The following is an 18,234-nucleotide window of genomic DNA, read 5'->3' on the forward strand; positions in this document are numbered from 1 at the left end:
CAGGGAGGGACTCCGGGGAATGTCCCCCTGATTTTGCCCACGTGCCCCCTTTCCTCAGGTCATCGACAAGAGCAAGCGGGATCCCTCGGAAGAGATTGAGATTCTTCTGCGGTACGGACAGCACCCCAATATCATCACTCTGAAAGATGTGAGTGGGGGAGGGGCCTTGAGACCGGGATGGGGGCTGGGGCACTCAGCTCTGGGATTTGTCTCAGGACTGCCATTCCTTTGACTTCTGATTTTCCTCTGCTCATGGGAGGGAAGGATCTTTGTGCCTCCAGTCTGGCTGTGCCCCAAGGCCCTCCACTTCAGACTCGGACATTCTCTGACTGCTTTCCTGCCCCTTGGCGGACCAGTGCCAATATCCTCCTGTCTGGGGAGGACAGGGGCCCAGAGCACAGAGTAGAACACGTGTGAAGGCTCCTGTCCTTCTTCCCCGGCCTGGTGAACGGGTAACCAGGGGGCCCAGGCTGGGCATGGACGGGAGGGCCCTGACACTGAGCTCTCTGGCAGGTGTACGATGACGGCAAGCACGTGTATCTGGTGACAGAGCTGATGCGGGGTGGGGAGCTGCTAGACAAGATCCTGCGGCAGAAATTCTTCTCCGAGCGGGAGGCCAGCTTTGTCCTGCACACTATTAGCAAAACTGTGGAGTATCTGCACTCCCAGGGGGTAAGTCTGGGGTAGGGGGCAGCCAGTGAGGGTGGCGGGCTGCCAAGGGTCTCACCATCAGTAGAGTGCGTGAGCCACGGGCTGGCCCAGGCTGTAGCCATCTTCAGGCAGCCAGCCAGAGGGGAGACGAGGGATGGTGGGTGGGTAAGTAGACGGATGTAAGGAATGGAAGGAGGAAGACATGAGGCCAGATGGTGAAAAGGAATGTTTACACAGTACTTGCTGTGTGCCAGGCACCATGCTGAGTTCTTTCCTTACATTATCTCAATTGCTTTCCACAACAACCCTATGAGGTGGGTGCTGTTATTGGCCCTACTTCGCAGGGAAGAAGAGCAAGGCTCAGAGATGTGAGGTCACTTGCCCAAGGTCACACAGCCAGGGAAGAATAGAGCCGGAGTGTCCAACTGAGGAATGAGGTTGGGGAACTGCAGGTAGGGTGTGGGTTTTTCTGTGAGGAAGCAGCCGGGTCAGCCGGAAGCTGAATCTGGTTGTGGGTTCAGCTGCTAGGACAGAGGAACTGGATGTAGGAAGAGATGCTGCTGGAAAGATAGCAGGTGCTCGAGAAGTGTTTGTCCAAACCATACGATGTGGCCTTCATCATCGCATGGGGTGGAGGTAGAAAATTTCCTGTGGTGTGAATTGAAGCTGAGAACAGAGTTAGCATGAGTTTCTGTCTGGATGAGACAAGGTTTTGGGGTGCTTCCAGACAGCTTGGGGGTTAAGAAGGCAGGTTCTGGAATCCGAGGATTGGCTGTGTCCAAGTACTGTGTGTACAGCTGGGAAGGCCTCTCACCTCTGAGCTGTTTCCTCCTCTGCGAGCTCAGGATAGCCAGAGCAGCCACTTCGTTGTGCTGGGAAGGCACCATAGGCCAGGCAGCCCTGCAGGAAATGCTGCACTGGGAGGAAGAGGGCCAGATCGTGGCTATGGCTTTTTTTTTTTTTATGATAAATTATTAATGTATTATCAAAAATTTTAAACATATACAAAGCTATGAGAAAAGTATAATGAACCTCCATATACCCATCACCCAGATTAAAGAATTGTTGAGATTTTTATCTCTCTTTTTCCCTCTCTTTTTTCTTTCTTCTCTTTTCCTTCCTTCCTTCTTCCTTCCCTCTCTTTTTTTGTCGTTACTGAAGAATTTCTCCCACCCTTTTATTGAGGAAAACGTTCCAATCTGTAGAAAAGTTAAAAGAATCTTATAGTGAAAACCATTTCCCTTCTAGTGTCATCAAATCCTAACAGTCTGCCACATTTTTTGAATCTCTGTTTCTGCCTTTGTCTCTAGCTCTATATCCTTTTGTCTGGATGTAAATGTGTATTTTTACAGGTGCCTTTGAAAGGAAGTTATAGACATCATGACATTTGACCCATAAATCCCTATAATTAAAGTATTTTAAAGCATATCTGAGAACTCATATTATCTTATCTCTAAAAAAGATATTTTCTTTCATAACAGCTCTCAAAATTAACAATTACTCATGTTCACATGCTACCTAGTCAATAGGTACATTTCTCTATTGTCCTTTCAAAAAAATATTTTTGCCATTATTATACTGGAATCATAATCTCTGGGAGATTTACACTTTTCATTCACTTTTTAAACCCCTTAAGTCTCTTTTCAAAAACAGAGATAAAATTTGCATACAGTAGGTCTTAAGTGTAAACCTGATGACTTTTTTTTTTTTTTTAAGATTTTATTTATTTATTTGATAGAGAGACACAGCCAGAGAGGGAATACAAGCAGGGGCAGTGGGAAAGGGAGAAGCAGGCTTCCTGCCCAGCAGAGAGCCCGATGTGGGGCTCCATCCCAGGACCCTGGGATCATGACTGGAGCCGAAGGCAGACGCTTAACGACTGAGCCACCCAGGCGCCCCAAACCTGATGACCTTGTTGAATGTATACATCCATATACCTCTGTAGTGAAACCTCCTTTTTTTTAAAAAAAAAAAAAAGATTTTATTTATTTATTTGACAGACAGAGATCACAAGTAGGCAGAGAGGCAGGCAGAGAGAGAGGGGGAAGCAGGCTCCCTGCGGAGCAGAGAGCCGGATGCGGGGCTCGATCCCAGGACCCTGGGATCATGACCTGAGCTGAAAGCAGAGGCTTTAACCCACTGAGCCACCCAGATGCCCCGAAACCTCCCTTTTTTATGCCACAGACTAGTTGAAGAGATCAATTCTGGGAAATGTCCCACATTCTGAATGTGTTTGTTTGCTACCTTATGACATCATTTTTAAAAAATATTGTTTTGTTTTAAGATTTTATTTATTTTTGAGAGAAAGAGAGTGTGAGCAGTGGGAGGAGCAAAGGGAGAAGCAGGATCCCCCCTGAATGGGGAGCCCAACTGCTCTATCCTAGGACCCTGGGATCATGACTTGAGCCAAAGGCAGACGCTTAACCAACTGAGCCACCCAGGCTCCCTATGGCATCATTTTCATTGTTTTTTTTTTATTGCTTCTATTCTTCTATTTCTAAAGTCTTTTTTTTTTTTTCTGCCAGGCTGTAATTAATTGTAATTAATGCCCCTCCCCTCTCCCGGCCACTGGTAGGCTGGATCCGCCATTCCCGCACGCAGGCACCCCCTATTTCTAAAGTCTTAATCATATCCTGCTTTAACTTCTTTTCCGAAGCAAGGAGTTAGAAAACACTTCATGGGAGGTGCGGTGTGTACTTGATATGGCATGTCACTCCAAGCCCAGCGTCAGTGGGTGAGCCTGGCGGGGTGTTATAAAGACCCCCACCAACCTTCCGTGCAGTGTTTTCATCCTCTCAGGATCTTCGGCCTGCATCAGTCATTTCGCTGGGGTTTGCAGAAATGGCAGTGTCTGATTCTGTCTAGTTTATGGGAGGGGGTTCTTTTGTAAAAGAAAAAAAAAATCAGAGCTTCACTTTGGTTACCACATGTACCGACCGTTTTAATGGTCATGTTTGAAGTGGTTTAGGCTTTTGAAATGGCCAGTGCAAATAGACTAATATTTAAATATGTCAGGTCAGATAGTAAATGTTTCCTTTTCCTGTTTTGTTCTCAAGTGAGTACTAGTTAAAGTCACCCCCAAGAAGGTTTAGAAGATAGAGCCAAAGTAGGGAGTTTCCGGTGCGTCAAGCTCAAAGCAAGGAAGGACTTTCTAGAGCAAGAGCTGCCTTCTCTACCAGGGGTATATAAACTCCCAAGTACAGACAGCTGCGTGGGGGGCGTGGCATGGGAGGACATTGTCTCTTTCCCACTGCCGTGAGTCTCTGGGTCTCTGAAGTTTCTGGCACTTTCCAAATACCAGGGGAGATGGGGAGGAAATGGGAAACTGAGGTATTTGGAGGGAGATTCTTTGAGCTGATTGTGAACTGGCAGTATCTGTGGTCTAGAGGCTGGGACTCTCCTAAGGGGGATGGAAAGGGGATAACCAGCAACAGGGTCCCCTGGGATTTTCTATCTGTTTTAATGTTATCTTTTTATTGAAGTAGGACATAAAAACACAAATCCTAACGTACAAGTCAGTAAATTTTCCAAAAGTGAACGCACCTACATAATCAGCACCCAGATCAAGAATCAAAGCGTTTCCAGTTTCCCCAAATGTGTTAATATCCCTGCCAGTCCCTGCCCCCTTCCTAGGGATGACCATTCTAAGCTGACTGCTGACAGCTTCGATTCATTTTGCCTGCCTTTGAATTTCACGTGCACTCCCTCTGTCGTATTCGGCTCCCACCACATCACACACTGTCCTGCACGTGGTTGTGTGGCCGAAGCTCCCTGATCCTCATTGCGGTGTAGTTTCCACTGTGTGAACAGACAATGCCTTCACGGTCCCTTCTGCTGTTAATGGACCTTGGGTTGTTATCAATGTTTGACTATGACAAGTAAATAATGCTGCTGTGACATTCTAGCGCTTGTCTTTAGGTGACCACTCATGTGCGTTGTGACACTGTGTGCACACCAGCAGCAGACCCTCCGGGTTGCAGTGTGTGTGTGTGTTCATGTCTAGTAGGTGATGCCAGACAGTTCGTCGAAGCTCTTTTGCCCACTTACAGCCCCTCCAGAGCATGTGGGAGTTTGGGTCCTTGACGATGCTCAGGCTTATGCAGAGCTGTAATCCCAGCCCTTCCGGTAGACTAGACGGGGAGGGCTTTCTCGTGGTGGTTTTCATTTGCATTTCCCTGGTGACCAGTGAAGTTGAGCCCCTCTTTGTGTGTTTATTGCCACTTTGGACAGCCTCTTTCATGAAATGCCTGTTCAAGTCCTATGTTTATTTTTAAAAATTGGGTTGTCTGTCTTTTTCATCTTATTTGCGAGAGTTCTTTGTGGAACACATGGAACCCTTTTAAGCCCAGCTTCCCTTGTGCTGCCTCCAGAAGGGTTCACTGTGCCCGGGGGAGCCTGTTTGAAAAGTCAGTAGAGAGTGACACTTTGGCTTGTCTGTTTGACCGATGATTTACATAGATGAACTTCACTTCTGTGTGTGTGTGTGTGTGTGTGTGTGTGTGTGGCTGGTCCCAGGCGCCTAAACGCGCATCCTCTAGTGATGGGGACCGCGACAGACGTGTGGCTGCTAACGGTAGCTGGCGCCACACAGCAGTTCCCACAGGCTAGACAAAGTTCTTTTTATTTTTATTTTTAAGGATATATATATTTATTTATTTATTTGACAGAGAGAAAGAGAGATAGCAAGAGAGGGAACACAAGCAGGGGGAGTGGGAGAGGGAAAAGCAGGCTTCCCGCTGAGCAGGGAGCCCGATTTGGGGCTCGATCCCATGACCCTGGGATCATGACCTGAGCCAAAGGCAGACGCTCAACTACTGAGCCATCCAGGCGCCCCCTGAGTTCTAAGCACATTACTTATCAACTCACTTAATTGTTCCGACAGACAGTTGGGAGTTGGGTACTGTCATTATGCCCATTTTATAAGTGAGGGAGCTGAGGCTCTGGGAGTAAGTAAAAGTCTCCTCGCTAATCTGGCTTCCCGGTCCTCTAGTCTCTCCTTATTGTCCTTTAATCTTTAAGTGCTTCTTTTTTCTTTCTTTCTTTCTTTCATTTTATTTTTTTTTTAAGATTTTATTTGTTTCAGGGCGCCTGGGTGGCTCAGTGGGTTAAGACGCTGCCTTTGGCTCAGGTCATGATCTCAGGGTCCTGGGATCAAGTCCCGCATTGGGCTCTCTGCTCAGCAGGGAGCCTGTTTCCCCCTTTCTCTCTGCCTACTTGTGATCTCTCTCTGCCAAATAAATAAATAAAATCTTTTAAAAAAATTTTTATTTGTTTCACAGAGTATGAGCACACAAGCAGGGGAAATGGCAGGCAGAGGGAGAAGCAGGCTCCATGCTGAGCAAGGAGCATGATGCAGAACTCGATCCCAGGACCCCAGGATGATGACCTGGGCCGAAGGCAGACACTTAACCTGAGCTGCCCAGGCGACCCTTTAAGTGCTTCTTAACAAGCACGCACTGTATCTGAATGTCCAGCACGGTGGTGGCTTCGGCCCCGAGAGTGCTGGAGTTACAGGGCCATTTCCCAAGCCCGGTGCTAAATATTCCTGGTACATAACTCATATGCTCCTTCCTCCCTCAGCACTATCACCAGCCCCATTTTCCAGGTGAGAAAACCGAGGCCTAGAAAGGGTAAGTGACATGCCCAAGATCACACAGGCTGTTAAAGTCAGGATTCGCACTCTGCCTGACTGAAATCCCAGCTCTGCTAGAGGCCACAGCCTACTGCTCCTCTGTGGCTACATTTGACTGTGTCCATATTTTATTTGGCCTGCAGGCCGTGGGGTGGTTTTTTTTGCTTTGGGTTTGGTTGAGTTGGGTAATTTGGCTCCTTTTGAAACGTGGGCCTGAGGTGCTGCGCGGGGATTGTGGGCTGGAATGGGTCAGGTCACAGCTGTCCCTTTTGACTGGTTGGCCTGGCTCCCCCTCCCCCCGCACACACACCTAGTGACAGGAGGGATGACATCAGAATCAGCGGGAATGGGGGGCTTCCTGCCGTAGTGAGCCACCATCACCTGGAGGAGTTTGGGGGCAGGATAATGATCAAAAACTTTCATATCCCAGTTTTCCAAAAGTGTCATCTGTGTCACACCAACTGCAAAGACTGGAATTAAGGTCAGAGACGGGTTCAAGTTCCACCTCTGTTTTTTACTTGCATGACCAAGTCCATTCTCTTCTCATAGCCCTGGTTTCCTTCTCTGGGGAACAGGGCCAGCAGTCCCTGCCCTGTCTGCTGACCTAGGTATAACCGGCAGCCCCCCCCCCGTGAGCTTTTGGGCAGGGGAGTTCTTTGGAAACCAGGAAGATCACTCATACTGGGTAGTCATGTCCTCAGCCCGGCTGAGCATCCCTGACTCCTGGGAAGCTAGGCTGGGCCTTCCTCAGGGAAGAGTCTACGTTTGTGGGGTCTGGCTCTGTCTTTGGGGCCATGTGATTGGATTAGGAAGGACAGAGCCCTAGGAGCTGGTCAGGCACGGCCCAATCAGGGGCTGCCCAAGAGCTTGGCTACAACTCATGGGTGTCATCCCGACACCCCTGCCGGTGTAGACCTCTCCTCCTTATCTCGCTGTTCCCTCTGGACGTGGACTGTCCTGGGCCAAGGCTACCCTCCAGCCTACCCACCCCACAGGCACCTGCTAGAGGGCTTGGGGCTCAACTGGGATTATGAAGGGGCCGTCTCATAAAGCCAGCTAATCTGTGAGAGCTAACCTTACCTGCAAGATCTCCATGTGTTTCAGAGGCGGGTTTGTTCATTCATTGTACACAGTTCACTTCGCCCTTGCTCAGTGCTGGGGGTGAGCAGCTGTTCCACAGACATGGTTATTTATGGTCAGATGAACTTTCATTGGCCTGAGCTTAGGACTAGTGAGAGGTTATCGCAGACAGTGAGGCTACAGTGGATAACTGAGCCTCCTACACGGGGTGGGGGACTTCGGGCTTTATCCTGCAGGTAGTAGGGAGCCGCCAAAGGTTTTTGAGAACACCTTTTTAGCTCATGGGAGAAGGAGCAAGAGGGTGAGACCGAGTTTGTTGTGGGATATGTTGGGTTCAGGGGTCTATGGAACATTCAGTGGTTGCTATCTGGTAAGCAGCTATATGATTCTGGACTCAGAAAAGTTCTGGGCTAGGGTCTGCGATCTGAAGTGGTTGATAATTAGGTAACAGAGGAGTGGCTCTACACAGAACCCTGCAGAGGGAGCAGGGAGGATGGAAAGAGGAGTGGGTCAGCCCTCAGACTTCAGGGGAGCAGGGGGGCGCCAGAGGAATCATTTGCTTTGGCCTCAGTGGTAAGTGTCATTCAGGCAACAGATTCCTCGAATACCTGCTGCATGCTATCAACTATTGTAAATGTTGAGATACAGCAGTGAATGAAACACTCATGAAACTTACATTCCAGTGGCTGGATTCAGAAAAACAATTAAGTACATACTGTGTCAAATGGAGGTAAATGCTATGGGTAAACATAAAGCAGAGTGAGGAGACTAAGGGGTACTGGTTGGTATTTGCTATTTTATATGGAATGATCCAGAGAATTCCTCACTGATAAGGTAACATTTGAGCAGGGACCTGAAAGAAACAAGAGAATGGGCCAGGCAGATGCCTGAGGCAGGAATGTTCCCAAAAGTGGGAACAGTGAGTGCAAAGGTCCTAAGGCAGGAGTGTGCTTGGCATGTTGAAGGAAATGCAAAGAGGCTGGTGTAGCTGAAGCTGTGAGCAAGGAGGAGGGTGCTACAGGACAACAGAGTACAAGAGATGTGGATGAGTGGCAGGGGAAAGATCAGGTGGGGCCATGTAGCATTCGTAAGGACTCTTAAAAGGGGAAGCCTTGGAGGGGTTCCAGCCAGGATGACATGATCTGACTTATATTTAACAGGGTCACTCTGGCTGATGTATGTATGTATGTATGTATTTAAATGATTATTTATTTGATTATTTCTTTGAGAGAAAGAGAGAGCTTGCAAAAAAGCAGGGGAGCTGCAGAGGGAGAGGGAGAAGCAGGTTCCCCACCGAGTAGGGAGCCCCACATGTGGCTCAATTCTAGAACCCCGGGATCATGACCGAAGCAGAAGGCGGATGCTTAATGGACTGAGCCACCCAGGTGCCCCTGACTGCTGTATTTAGAACAGACTGTAGGGGGCAGGGGAGAAGCAGGGAGAACAGTTAGAAGGTGGTTGCTGTAATACTGGGGAGGAATGATAGTGTCCCTGGTAGGGATCAGTGTGCTGCCCCCTACACCTCCTACACCACGTGGGGGACTTTTCAGCCTCCTACACGTGCCCCCCACGTGGTGTAGGGGTTGAAAAGGGTTTGGGCTCTGGATATATTTCAGTGGTAGAGACAGCAGAGCTTGCTGATGCCTTGATTGAGGAATGTAAGGGGAAAAAAAGGAATCGAAGGGGTACCTGAGTGGCTCAGTCGGTTAACTATCTGCCTTCGGCTCATGTCATGATCCCAGGTTCCTGGGATCGAGCCCCAAGTCAGGCTCCCTGCTCTGCGGAAAGCCTGCTTCTCCTTCTCCTTCTGCCTGCTGCTCTCCCTGCTTGTGCCCTTTCTCTGTCAAAGAAATAAATAAAATCTTCAAAAATTAAAAAAAAAAAAAAACCAAATAGAGTGAAAAAAGAGGAATTGAGGAGGACTCAGGATTTTGACCCAGGCCATGGGAAACATCGACGGAGTTGTCGTTGGGAAAAACTGTGATAAGCACATTTGAGGGGAGAAAAAGGCAGAAAAAGCAGAGTCTGGTGTGGACACGGGTGAAATTAGGACTGCCTCACAGGCATCCCCATGAAATTCAGATCAGCAGTACCCTTAGCACCAAGGGCCCCATTTCAGCCCCTTCCCTTCCTCTCAGATTCTGGGTCCTTCTGTTCCTCTCTGAGCCCGTCTTCCTCACTCCCTCATCCCTGGCAGTTGACCTGGGTCACTAGCAGCCTGCCCACACTGAGAACTGACCAGACCCTCTGCCCCTAGGTTGTTCATAGGGACCTCAAGCCCAGCAACATCCTGTACGTGGACGAGTCTGGGAATCCCGAATGCCTGCGCATCTGTGACTTTGGCTTTGCCAAGCAGCTGCGGGCTGAGAATGGGCTCCTCATGACACCTTGCTACACTGCCAACTTTGTGGCACCTGAGGTGAGTCATGCCAGCCTCCTTACCTGCGAGAGGAAGGGGGCCTGGCACAGGAGGCCTTGTGCCCCTTTTACGGAGGCCCCACGTGGTCCAGGATTCCAGTCTGTATGGTTTTGGCTTCGGTGCCCAGGGAGGTTGGGGTCCTACCCTGGGGAGCAACCTGCAAGCATCTGGGGCCACTTGCCACCACCCCAGACTAACCACCCTCCCCTGCCTTCCTTGCTGCCAGGTGCTGAAACGCCAGGGCTACGATGAAGGCTGCGACATCTGGAGCCTGGGCATTCTGCTGTACACCATGCTGGCTGGGTGAGCGTCCCCTCTCCCCTGACCCTACCTCCAACCCCAGTGCACAGGCGGGGCTCGTGCTTGGCTGATGGGAGAGACGAAGCCCCACCTCAGGAAGGTCTGAAGATAGGGATGTGGCCCTGCCCTGGGGAATACCCAGTCTGAAGGGAGAAACACAGCTCCCTACCCCCACCCTGAGCCCAGGATGGGGGCCAGAGGCTCTGGCCAAACTTTTCTGGACTTCTCTCCAGATACACTCCATTTGCCAACGGACCCAGTGACACACCAGAGGAAATCCTGACCCGGATCGGCAGTGGGAAGTTTACCCTGAGTGGGGGAAATTGGAACACCGTGTCAGAGACGGCCAAGGTGAGTCCGTGAGGCCCAGCTTATTTGCAGTGGGGAGGCAGCTTCCCATCCTGGGGCTTTTCAGCAGTTCGTGAATAGGTAATCTGCAATCTTGTTTCCGCAAGCGGAACGTTCCACAAATCCCTGTTGCTGTACTTCTCCAAGTGGAAGCTACCCAGGCAGACTGCCTTCCTGCCTTGTTTGGACAACCTGGTGACCATTCACAGCCCCTCCCATGTTCTAAGCCCTGTGCAGGGGGGACAGCCCTTGCCTTGTGGGAACTTGGTGTATCTCCCCAGAGATACAGGCCTGCATACAAGGAACAGAAATGCCAGGCCACAGAGAAAGGCAAGTTCTTCTCCAGGGCTGCAGGCATTGGAGGCATGGAGCAGTGCTACTGACTACGTCAAGCAGAGAGGCCTCAGAGGAGGCAACTTTTGAGCTCTCAGTATTACCAAGCTTCCAGCTATGGGAGCCTCTGTGCCAGACAAAAGGTTGAGCCATTAATGAATAGTACCTCATATCAGCCTTATGAGGCAGATAGTGTCATTCTCCCTCTTTCTCAGAGGAGAAACTAAGGCTCAAAACATGGAAGCAATTTGCCCAGGATACTCAGTCGATCAGCAGAAGAGTTCAAGTTTTGAACCCGAGTCTATCTGATCTCAACTTTAGGCTCTCCTCACCTTCCTGCATGGCTTCTAGAAGATGAAAGAGAAGGGAAAGAACATTCCAGAAAGAAGTCCCAAAGAAGGGCCTGTGCTTGGGGAGGCCTTGGAGTGATGTGGAAAGTGGGTTACAGGGGCTGCTGGAAGGGTTCAGGCTGAAGATGGTGGGAGATGATGGAAGTTGGCCACTTGCCCATTTCTCATCAGAGGAACCCAGGTGTGTGTTCCTCCCAGCAACCCTCTTGTTTGCCGTACCCCCAGGACCTGGTGTCCAAGATGCTGCATGTGGACCCCCACCAGCGCCTCACAGCTAAGCAGGTGCTGCAGCACCCGTGGATCACCCAGAAAGACAAGCTCCCGCAGAGCCAACTGTCCCACCAGGACCTACAGCTTGTGAAGGTATGGCCACTCCGGGCTGCTGGGCCTCTGGTGGCCCAGGCCAGGGTTCTGTGGGCCAGAACCCGGGTGGCATAGCCTATACATGCCATATCTATTTGCCCTTAGGGAGCCCCAGTCTAATATGCAAGGGTGTCATTGGTCCTCTGGGGGACATAGGCTCTGACCTCTGAAGCCTCCAGTCTAATGGAGGAGGCAGGAGGCCAACCATGACAGACCACCAAGGCTGGCTTGGCAGGGGACTGGGCGGGTGTGGAACACAAAGCAGCCGGGAAGCACATGTTCCCACTCCCACCTGTACCCCCAACTGTTGTGATCTGACCTCCCACCTTCTCTCCCAGGGAGCCATGGCAGCCACCTACTCTGCACTCAACAGCTCCAAGCCCACCCCTCAGCTGAAGCCCATCGAATCATCAATCCTGGCCCAGCGGCGGGTGAGGAAGCTGCCATCCACCACCCTGTGAGAAGCCACGTCGTTCCGGCCACAGGGCGGTGCTAGCTTGATGGAGGCGGCATACTTCCCAGATGGAGCAGGCCTGAGTCCCAGGGCCAGAGGGAGCGGAGCCCCGAGGGGCCCAGGAAGCAGCCAGCCCAGGTCACCCCCACTGAGGGTGTGAGAAGTGCCTTCTCCTTTCCCGGGATGGACTCTTCTCGGCTCATGCTCTGCTGGTTGAAATCAGTTCACTGTACAAACTCATCTTTTTTTAAGGAAAAAATGGCATCAAACGCCATGGATTTTTTTACAAGATCCATTTGCCTTTCCGGGAATGGAAATAGTCAGTGCGGCCCCAGGAGGGGCACTGCATCACACCAGGGCTCTCTGCGGCAGAGAATCCTTAGAGCTTTGGCATCTACCCCGGGGCCCCCCACGAAGGGCCATCCGTAAGCCATCTGCACATACCTCCAAGGCAGTCCAGCACCACCTTCTAGAGCCCTCGGCTGTTTAGTGGAACTTGCTCTACTCGCGGTCAGCTCCTTTTCCGTTCTGTTCTGCTGGGGGGCGGCGGGGTCGGTCTAAACCTCTTCCTGCTAGAAGAGAGGACCAGGACCCTGTGACCCGCAGCTCAGGCACCAGCATCTACACCGGCCCCGCCAGGTGGTTCCCTGCAGGGAGATTGGGCAGCCCCAGGAGGAGGACCCAGAAAGCACTTTTGGGCTGACTCGTGTTGGAGTCTGCTCCGGACAGAGTTCACGAGAGGCCTGTGGGGCGGGCCGAAAGACGCAGGGGCTCTTTTTCATTTCTTCCTCAGCTGGTTACTCAGGGTTCATCTGTCCATGGCCTTTCTAATAAACTTGCAGTTGAGTTGAAGCACACTTGCCTCCACTTTTCATCCCTGAACTTCCCCTCTCTGCTACTGGGTGTCGAGGACTTTGGCAGCAACAAGAAATGGACCAGAGCCAATGAGCCCAGCTGCTTGGAGCTCAGGTCGTTTGGGGAGCACGTGGGAGTCCCACCAGCCCCTTCTTACACATCTCTGCCAGGGGATTCCGTTACGGTATTAATAAGATTAATAAGAGTAATAATATTATTAGCCACCAGTGACCAAGTACCAGGCACTGTGCCTGGGCCTTACGTGTGTATCTCATTTAATCTTAACACAGTGAGAGAAATGCTAGTCTATTATTAACTGTGTTTATAGATGGGGAAACACAGGCTCAGAGAGGAGAATGACATTTGTCCCCAATAAGTATTTTCTGAGCACCCACCATGGCCCTGCTCCAGATACTGGGGAAACAAGGAGAAAACAAGGTCATTGTTTTCACGGGCTTTTCCTCCTAATAGGGGCAATGGACAGTTAACAAACTGAGGTCAGCTATGGGAAGACACATGCAGAATTAAATTGGGGTACAAGATGGCATAATCAGGAAGACCAGTGTGGGGAGGTGACCTAGAAGCTGAGACTAAATGATAAGGGGCTCTCTAAGACTGGGAGGCAGGGCAGAGTCAGGAGGAAAGCAGCCTGGGCATGCTCAGGGTGGGACCAAAGGGAAGCCGACGGGGCTGTGACAGGGCCAGGGGTTTGCATGAGGTGAGGCTGGAAAGGAAGGTGGGGCTGCTCATGCCAGGCTTTGTGGCCCAGGGTAAGGGATTTGCATTTGATTCAGAGGAAAATGTAAGCTCCTAGTAGAATTTAAGCAGAAGAGTGATGTGATTTGATATACATTTTTTTAAAAGATTTTATTTATTTAACAGACGGATATCACAAGTAGGCAGAAAGGCAGGCAGAGAGAGAGGAGGAAGCAGGCTCCCTGCTGAGCAGAGAGCCCGATGTGGGGCTGACCTGAGCCAAAGGCAGAGGCTTTAAACCACTGAGCCACCCAGGCGCCCCTTGATTTACATTTTTAAAAGATGGCTCTGACTAACGTGCCAGTGGCTCAGATATGAGATGAAATGGCCTAGGCTAAGACGGGAGGAGAGATGGGGACGAAGGGAGCAGGTATATGCTTTATAGGTAAAACAGCATTTGTTGGCAATTTGGATAAAGAGGCTAAGAGCGGAAGAAGAGTCTTACAGTATCTTCCATATTTTTGACTTGAACAGTAGAACACTGAGGGAAATCTGGAGGAACAGGTTTGAGAATTCTGTGGGAGAGAATTTTTTTTTTTTTTAAGATTTTGTTTATTTGACAGAGAGAGAGAGATCACAAGTAGACAGAGAGGCAGGCAGAGAGAGGGGGAAGTGGGCTCCCTGCCAAGCAGAGAGCCCGATGCAGGGCTCGATCCCAGGACCCTGAGACCATGACCCAAGCTGAAGCCAGAAGCTTAACCCACTGAGCCACCCAGGCGCCCCAGGAGAGACCTTTTAAATACCCAATTAGAGATGTCAGCTAAGAGTTGTAACTAGAAGTTGGAGCTCCAGAAAGAGGTCTGGATTAGAAGTATCAATCTGGGAGTCATTAGCTTGGAGGAAGTTTATAGAACCGACAACCAAGAGGCTGGGCTTTTCCGAGTGTGGTCCACAGACCGGCAGCAGCAGCATCTGGGAACTGGTTAGAAGTACAGAAACTCAGGCCCCTCCCTAGACCAACTCAGCTAGATTCTACATGTGAACACAATCTGCATACGGCTTGTGTTCACACTGAAGTTGGAGAAGTGCTGCTGTAGGGACAGAGAGTAGAGAAGAGAGGAGACTGCCCTTGAGCCCTGGAATATGCTAGCAGGACAGCCAGTGAGCAGGGCCTGCCAGTCTGGCAAGGTTGGAAATGAACTCTATGAACCAGGGCCTCTGCTTCTGTTATTCTCAGCCTCCCCACTTTAGAAGTTAGAAAGCCAGAGCCTTAGAGGTGAACAGATCCTGTTAGGATGGAAGGAGTTTCCGGCACTAGCAGCTTAGCTAGAATTGGCCTAAGCATGTGGGTTGTGAACTAGCAGCCTCCCCACAAGAGGAAGGAAGGCAGTGTTGGAGTCCCAAGGGCTAAGCAGCCCTCCTGAACACCCACTGAGACACACAGTGCTGAGCCCCTGACCTGGGTATGTTCCACTCCCTTGAGACTCAGTTTCCCCATATGTGCAGTGAAACCAACATATCCTGCCCACCACCCAGGGTTGTCTACCCTGGACCTCTTCACCCCAGCTGGACTCCTGAGCACCATCCCTGACTCCTTCCCACATCCCATCTGAATCCTGGCCCCATCAATTCTGTCTCCTAAATATTGGGGGGATTTATCCCCTCCTCTCCATCCTCCCTGTCATATTTTTGTCCTTTGCCACAGCCTACTAATGCCCTCCAGTCTTTTATGTCCCCAGCACCTTCCATTTAGAATTACAGATCGGACCCAGCATCTGCCCTGGAATGGCTCCTTGTAGTTCACAAGACAGAGCTCAGGCTGACAGTGTCCTGTGCGATGCAGATCCTTTCTGGGCATCGGCTCTCGTAACGTATCCTGGTATTATTCCCGAAACCTGTACTTGCCATTCTCCTACCTCCCCTGGATTCTGCTGCTATGTGCTCTGATTAGCTCCTACTCATTTTTTAGAAAAAGTTGAAAGCAGTCCTCCTTTGGGATCCCCAGATATCCTCATGATCCATTTCTTTGTACATCACACTGTTTCCAAACAGCTAATGATGCCCCCCTTCCCCCACACCAGACTGTGAACTTGAGGGTATGTATTCATGTTGTACCCCAACACCTAGCACCAGGCCTGGCGCACAATATTTTAGTCCTTAGCTAGCGTATGTTGAAGGGGTCAGCACAAGAGAAAGCAGGAACAGTGAACTTGATGGTGGGTGGTACTAGAGGAAGCATAGAAACTCCGTCCTCAAAGCTGCAGGGCCCTGGAAAGGCATCTAGGGAGGAGGAAGAGAAGCTAGTGCTCTGAGGCCCAGAACAGTTAGTGTCTTGTCCCAGGCACCAAAAGGAAGATTCAAGAACCAGGAATTGTTGATGGGTGGGGTGGGAGCCCACAGGTGTTTTCTCAGCAACTAAACTCTAAAGCATGAAATAGTTCACCTCTCTGCGTCTCAGTTTCCTCACTTGCTCAGCGGGATCATAATTCATGTCCGGGGCCCCTGGGTGGCTCAGTTGTTAAGCATCTGCCTTCAGCTCAGGTCATGATCCCAGGGTACTCGGATCGAGCCCCATATCTGGCTTCCAGCTCAGCGGGAAGCCTGCTTCTCCCTCTCCCACTCCCCCTGCCTGTGTTCCCTCTCTCGCTGTGTCTTTCTCTGTCAAATAATAAATAAAATCTTTAAAAAATAATAATAATTCATGTCCATCTCACAGCATCACCTGAAGATCAATGAGCAAGTGAATATGAATATGTTTAGGAAGTCAAAAGAGCAGCTTTACCATTAAGCTTGTTCTAATTTTCACAAAGTCAAGACAACTCCCCAGGAGCTAAGTGGACTCCAGGAAAAGTGCCCAGCTGCCAGCATCTCCGCTAAGAACTTCCTTCTCTGAGTGCTGACTCCCTGGGTAAAACCCACTAATAGAAATATCCTGGCTTGAGGGACAAATTTTTGATACATATGTCCCTAAATTCTAGAGTCACTCTTCCCTGTAATGCTCAATGACAATCCTCAAGCTTCCGCCTTATAGGACACCCCTTCCCATAAGATACGTGATCCCGTCTATTAAACGAATACTAGGGGCATCTGGGTGGCTCAGTCAGTTAAAGGTCCAACTCTTTTTTTTCTTTTAAGATTTTATTTATTTATTTGACAGAGAGAGAGAGAGGTGAAGAGGGAGCACAAGCAGGGGGAGCGGGAGAGGGAGAAGCAGGCTACAGGGAGCCTGACATGGACCTCAATCCCAGGACCCTGGGATCATGACCTGAGCCAAAGGCTGATGACTAACGACTGAGCCACCCAGCACCCCAAGGGTCCAGCTCTTGATTTTGGCTCAGGTCATGATCTCAGGGTTGTGTGAGTATGAAGCCTGCGTAAGAGTCTCTCTTTCTCCGGGTGCCTGTGTGGCTCACTTGGTTGGGCATCCAACCCTTGGTTTTGACTCGGGTCGTGATCTCAAGAGTCATAGGATCGAGCCCCACATTGGGCTCTGAGCTCAGATTCCGTCTCTCTGCCCCTCCTACCCCATCCCTCTCTAAAATAAATAAATAAACAAAAACTACGTGGAGTGCTGGACACCAAGTGTATTCATGTTTTACTTCACTTGACCCTCATGTGAAGGAGGGATGATTAATTCCACTTCATACATGAGAAAATCGAGGCTTGGAGGTTGATTTGCCCAAGGACACGGGTGAGTGGCAGAGCAGAACTCGAAACGAAGTCTGTGTGATTCTGAAACTCCCTCAACAAGTGTGCTGTCCCATCTCTCTCCTTCCGAGAACGCCCCAAATCTACTTAAATGTCCCAGAGATCTGTCTGGTGTGGTCATAAACACTTCTATAATACTGGGGTCTGGTCTCAATTAGAGGATGTGGTTTTCCACAGTTACATTTCCCAGCTGGCAAACAACAGAGAATACGCTGGGAAATGCGGGGAGTTTCCTATGCACAGTCTCAGAAGGTAGTGAGTTCCCCATCACCTGGGCTGCACACACACAGAACTAATGAGCCTTGTCAGGATCTTCGAAGAGATTCTAGTCCCCAGCCGGGGGCTGTTTAAATGGTTTTACATGTCCCCCTCCGAGTCAGAGGCTCAGTTTCTTAACTGTTGGCACAGAGATCAAGGTCCCCGAGCATTTCTTACATTTTACCCACTAGGTACTATGTTCTCCATGATTGTTTCTAAGATAGGCAACCTCAGAAAGAAGGCTGGTTTCCTACATATGTTAGATATCCCAACATTTGGTACTTTGGTTAACACTTGGATTTGTCTCATCCAATCTTATAAGAAAAGGCCACCAATCTGTGATCGGGCCATTTGTTTAATGGCCGTAATAGCAGGTATGATTTATTGAGTTCCTTCTTGACACCAAGCACATGGACACATCACCCCTAATGCAGTTATGGTTTTCACAAGTTCACAATAGGCCATTTCGCATTTATGAAAGACCAACTTATGGAGTGCCTGGGTGGCTCAGTTGGTTGGGCGACTGCCTTCAGCTCAGGTCATGATCCTGGAGTCCCGGGATCGAGTCCCACATTGGGCTCCCTGCTCAGCGGGGAGTCTGCTTCTCCCTCTGACCTTCCCCCACTCATGCTTTCTCTCTCTCAAATAAATAAATAAAATCTTAAAAAAAAAAAAAAAGGACCTACTTAACTATCTGTTTTTGCTAAGCAAAAGACACCCAAAGAGGATTTTCACTGATGTGAAAAAGGCAAAAAGTGAAAATAAAGAGCATTCCACGGCTCTCACA

General features: G+C 49.9%; 1 protein-coding gene and 1 long non-coding RNA gene across 5 annotated transcripts in view; both read left to right on the forward strand.

Moving 5' to 3' along the window:
* RPS6KA1 (ribosomal protein S6 kinase A1) overlaps window positions 1-12,785 on the forward strand; it is a 38,898-nt gene extending 26,113 nt beyond the window's left edge. For all 4 annotated transcript variants that reach the window (XM_082688775.1, XM_082688776.1, XM_082688777.1 and 1 more), the window contains 7 exons: window positions 59-148; window positions 514-672; window positions 9,621-9,782; window positions 10,009-10,085; window positions 10,316-10,433; window positions 11,339-11,476; window positions 11,815-12,785. In XM_082688775.1, coding sequence (XP_082544901.1) covers window positions 59-148; window positions 514-672; window positions 9,621-9,782; window positions 10,009-10,085; window positions 10,316-10,433; window positions 11,339-11,476; window positions 11,815-11,937 — 867 coding nt within the window. In that variant the 3' untranslated portion in view covers window positions 11,938-12,785. The remainder of the gene's footprint in view (window positions 1-58; window positions 149-513; window positions 673-9,620; window positions 9,783-10,008; window positions 10,086-10,315; window positions 10,434-11,338; window positions 11,477-11,814) is intronic.
* The window catches only part of LOC309841656, a 963,915-nt gene that overhangs the window by 46,300 nt on the left and 899,381 nt on the right, over window positions 1-18,234 (forward strand). The gene's annotated exons all lie outside the window — the stretch shown is intronic.

This window comes from Mustela nivalis (genome assembly GCF_964662115.1).
Source record: "Mustela nivalis genome assembly, chromosome: 10".
Classification (NCBI taxonomy): domain Eukaryota; kingdom Metazoa; phylum Chordata; class Mammalia; order Carnivora; family Mustelidae; genus Mustela; species Mustela nivalis.